Genomic DNA, 4,169 nt, shown 5'->3' on the forward strand with positions numbered 1-4,169 from the left:
TTTTGAAAGCTTGGAAATTAAATCAAAATGAGCATGTCCTAATCTTCTATGCCAAAGCCAACCATTATCATTTATAGCAGATAAACATTTAATGTTAAAATGAGAAGATAAATCATGTAAATCAAACACATATACATTCTCATGTCTATAACCTACAAATAAAGTTTTGTTTTCTAAGGTATTTTCAATAGTGCAATGAGTTTTCTCAAAAATAACTCTATAACCTTTATCACATAATTGACTAATACTAAGCAAGTTATGTTTTAAACCTTCAACAAATAAAACATTTTCAATAATAGGAGAGGGATTTTTACCAATACTTCCTACACCAATGATTTTACCCTTGCTATTGTCGCCAAAAGTCACATATCCGCCATCCTTTGGTTGGAGTGTGGCGAACATAGCTTTATTTCCAGTCATGTGCCTCGAACATGCACTGTCGAGATACCATCTATCGTTACTAGATTTTGTCTTGAAACATACCTACAAAAATTTGATTTCTCTATTGGTACCCATTTTTTCTTGGGTCCATAAAAGTTAGAATTTGACACCCTTGAGATATCCTTAGGAACCCACATCTTTTTTATTTTAGCAAAAGGATTTCTTTTAATAGGACATGAAGGTGAAATATGACCTTTTGTTCCACAAAAATGACATGTGAGATGAGAGTGATTAGAAGATGCATATACAAAACCATTTTTGGCAGTTTTTACTTTTGAAAAAGGTTTATATCCAATTCCGGCTCTACCAAAAGTACGGTTTTGATTTTTAAGAATTTTATCTAAAGTCTCTCTACCTTGAGTGAACTTTGAAAGAGTAGTTTTCAAGTCTTCAATATTTTCTTTCAAAATAATTTGCTCATTTTTTAAAGACTCGTTTTCTTTTTGTAATACAACTAAATGTTTTTCAGAAATTGAAGACTCTTTTTGAGTTAAAATCTCATTTTCCTTTTTCATTTTCATGGCTTCATTTTCTAAAACATTTATCTTGGAAGTCAATGATTCATTTTCTTTTGATAAACTTGAAATTACTTTCTTTTGACAATTATTTTTTAAACTAAGTTTCTTAAATTCTGCATGTAATTCATCAAAAGCTAATTGTAATTCATCAAATGTAAAGGATTCGTCATTTACCTCATTTTCATTTCCAAGTGCCATTAAACATAGGTTAGCTACCTCGTTTTTGCAAACTTCGGTTTCTGTGTCGCTTTCATCACTATCTTCTCCCCATGCTGCAATCATAGCTTTCTTTTTGTCCTTCTTGAATTTTTTCTTAAGTTCTGGACATTCTGATTTGTAGTGTCCAGGTTTGTTGCATTCATAGCAGGTTACTTCAGATTTTTTGTGATTTTCTCCTCTTTGAAAATCCCTGCTGTTGAAGTCTTTTCTGAAAAAATTTCGTACACCTTGTTTCTTTCTCACAAACCTTTGGAACTTTCTAGTGATGAATGCCATTTCCTCATCCTCATCTGAATCATCTTCGTTATCCTCTTGATGTTTCGAGGTGGATTTGAAAGCTATTCCTTTCTTCTTGTTGTTGTCTTCCTCTTCCTTTCCTTCTTGCATTATGAGCTCATGAGTTAAGAGAGATCCCATTAACTCATCTAGACTTAGCTTTGATAAATCCTTGGCTTCGGTAATGGCAATGACTTTTGTCTCCCAACTTTTTGGCAATGACCTAAGCACTTTTCTTACAATTTCAGCATTAGTATATATTTTGCCAAGAGAAGTTAAACCATTAATAATATCAGTAAAACGAGTAAACATTTGAGGAATAGTTTCATCAGGCTTCATTTTAAAAAGTTCATAATTATGGACTAGCAAACTGACTCTAGATTCTTTAACTTGTTCGGTTCCCTCATGAGTCACTATAAGCTTGTCCCAAATTTCTTTAGCGGTTTTACATGTGGAAATTCTATTGAACTCGTTGGCATCTAAAGCACAGTACAACATGTTTGTAGCTTTGACATTAATTTGGGCCATTCTAGTATCTGATTCATCCCACTCATCTTCAGGTTTTGGTACCCTAAGTCCATCTATAGTTTTGGTAGGAATTTTTGGACCATTACAAATAATTTTCCAACATTCATAATCATTAGATTGAATATGTATGGTCATCCTAGTTTTCCAATAGCTAAAATTTGTGCCGCTAAATAGAGGTGGCCTATTAGATGCTTGTCCCTCGGGTAAGGAATAACTAGGGGTTGCCATGATCTACTCTGAGACGGTTAAGTCACAAAAACTAGAGTCTAGGCTCTGATACCAATTGTTATCCCAGTTAGGCAACCCAAGAGGGGGGGTGAATTGGGTTATTAAAAATTTCACAATATTAAATATAACACAATATTCAGAATTTGAATAAATAAAAACAAACAGAATAATAATTATCAATATAAAGGTAGAAGAGATAGAGAGAGAAAATCAAACACTGCGATTTATAGTGGTTCGGCACGCCAGGCCTACGTCCACTCCCCAAGGAACCTCCTTGAGAATTTCTTTACTATCAATTGAATAAATACACCACCAAGCTTGTGGATTTGGCACAGGACTTACTCTTATCTATTGAGCCTCACTCAACAATAAATGCCTTACCCTTACAAAATCTCTCACAAAAATAAGGAATAAGAATAAGTGGTAATTGAACCCACTTTTACAATAATTCTCTCACAAAGAGTAGATATGAAAGTGTAAGAACAAAAGCTAGACTTAGATCTGAAAGTGAAAGAGCAGAATACTCAGAATTTTGGAGCTCACAGAAATATTTTCTCTTCAAGTTCTTGATTTCTTCTCCACATCCAACACCTCTATTTATACACAAAAATATACCCGTTAGACACTCCTTGCTGACGTCATGGCTTACATAAGCACGCTCCTGACGTCATGGCTTACATAAGCACGCTCCTGATGTCATCGCTTACATAAGCAGGCTCTTGATGTCATTGCTTACATAAGCACACTCCTTAAATTTAAATAGTCAGCAAATGATAAGAATTAAAAATATAAAAATAAGATTGATTTTTTCTTCTTGTTTTTTTCAAACATGGAGCCACCGTTTTTGTAGACAATTTAATACAAAGTTCACAACTTTCAAACAAACAAATAATTTTCTCCATCTAGTTTATAATATATATATATATATACATATATACATAACTCCATCTTGTTCTTCTTGTTTAATTATAATATGATATAATTAATGTAGTGTAAAAAATTTAATAGCGCACGTGATGTATTCTGCATATAATGTTATATAAGTTCTGATCAAAATTTTGCATACAGAAAAATCTCTATAAATAATATTTATGATGGATCTGAAAATATATGTCAAAAGATGAATAGTAATTAACCCTATTTTTCAAAAAGTGAATAGTAAAGTTTTTTGAAAATATTTAAAATAATCATTTTTGTCAAAATAATATAATTAATCGATTTGTCAAAAGATGAATAGTAATTAACCCTATTTTTCAAAAAGTGAATAGTAAAGTTTTTGAAAATATTTAAAATAATATTTAACATATATATTTTAAAAAGATAATATTATTTTATTTAAATAATATTTAACAAATATATATATTTTTTAAAAAGATAATAATTTGTGTCAAATAATATGTATATTAACTAATATATTTTAGACATCATCAAAATTAAATAATATGATTAACATCTTCTATCCATCGCTGACGCCGATTGTTGATTTCCCTTCCCAACCCCTTCTTCCAATGCTGACACCAAACCCAGCAAACATGACAAATCCACTCTCAACAAACACGCTCTCTCTATCTATCTATCTCTCTCTCTCTCTCTCTCTTTCTCTCTCTCTCTTTCTTTCTAAGCTCTTCTCTCATTCTCTCTACTGACGAACGACGACGCAACGACCGATGACGAATGGTGGTGGTCGGATCTCTTTGTTGTCGTCACGATACTTTGGTGGTGGCGATGGAGGTGGTTGGAGCAATGGTGAAGAGAGAGAAAAGAAAAAGAAGGGTTGAATGGTTTACACAGATGAGAGAGAAAAGAGAGATGGTGGATGAGATGGATGCGTGGTCTTTCATTCACGTGACACCCTCCATGTCAGTTGTCGGTCTTGAGGGTCACTAAAATGGGGTCTGAAGCATTTTTATTTTTGGGTAGTCTACATGGCTGATGTTCCACATGGGCGGACTATGGTGC

General features: G+C 32.9%; 1 protein-coding gene across 1 annotated transcript; it reads right to left on the minus strand.

The window, feature by feature from the left end:
* Positions 1-261: 261 nt before the first annotated feature.
* LOC145823015 (uncharacterized) lies at positions 262-3,239 on the minus strand. Its single transcript, XM_082921793.1, has 2 exons — positions 1,134-3,239; positions 262-436 (listed from the first exon to the last, which is right to left on the minus strand). Exons 1-2 carry the CDS (start codon positions 2,208-2,210, stop codon positions 407-409), a joined length of 1,107 nt encoding a protein of 368 aa, XP_082777919.1. The 5' UTR covers positions 2,211-3,239; the 3' UTR covers positions 262-406.
* Between the last annotated feature and the right edge of the window lie 930 nt (positions 3,240-4,169).

Source organism: Camellia sinensis, chromosome 3, assembly GCF_055761805.1.
Source record: "Camellia sinensis isolate YWXY chromosome 3, ASM5576180v1, whole genome shotgun sequence".
Taxonomy (NCBI): domain Eukaryota; kingdom Viridiplantae; phylum Streptophyta; class Magnoliopsida; order Ericales; family Theaceae; genus Camellia; species Camellia sinensis.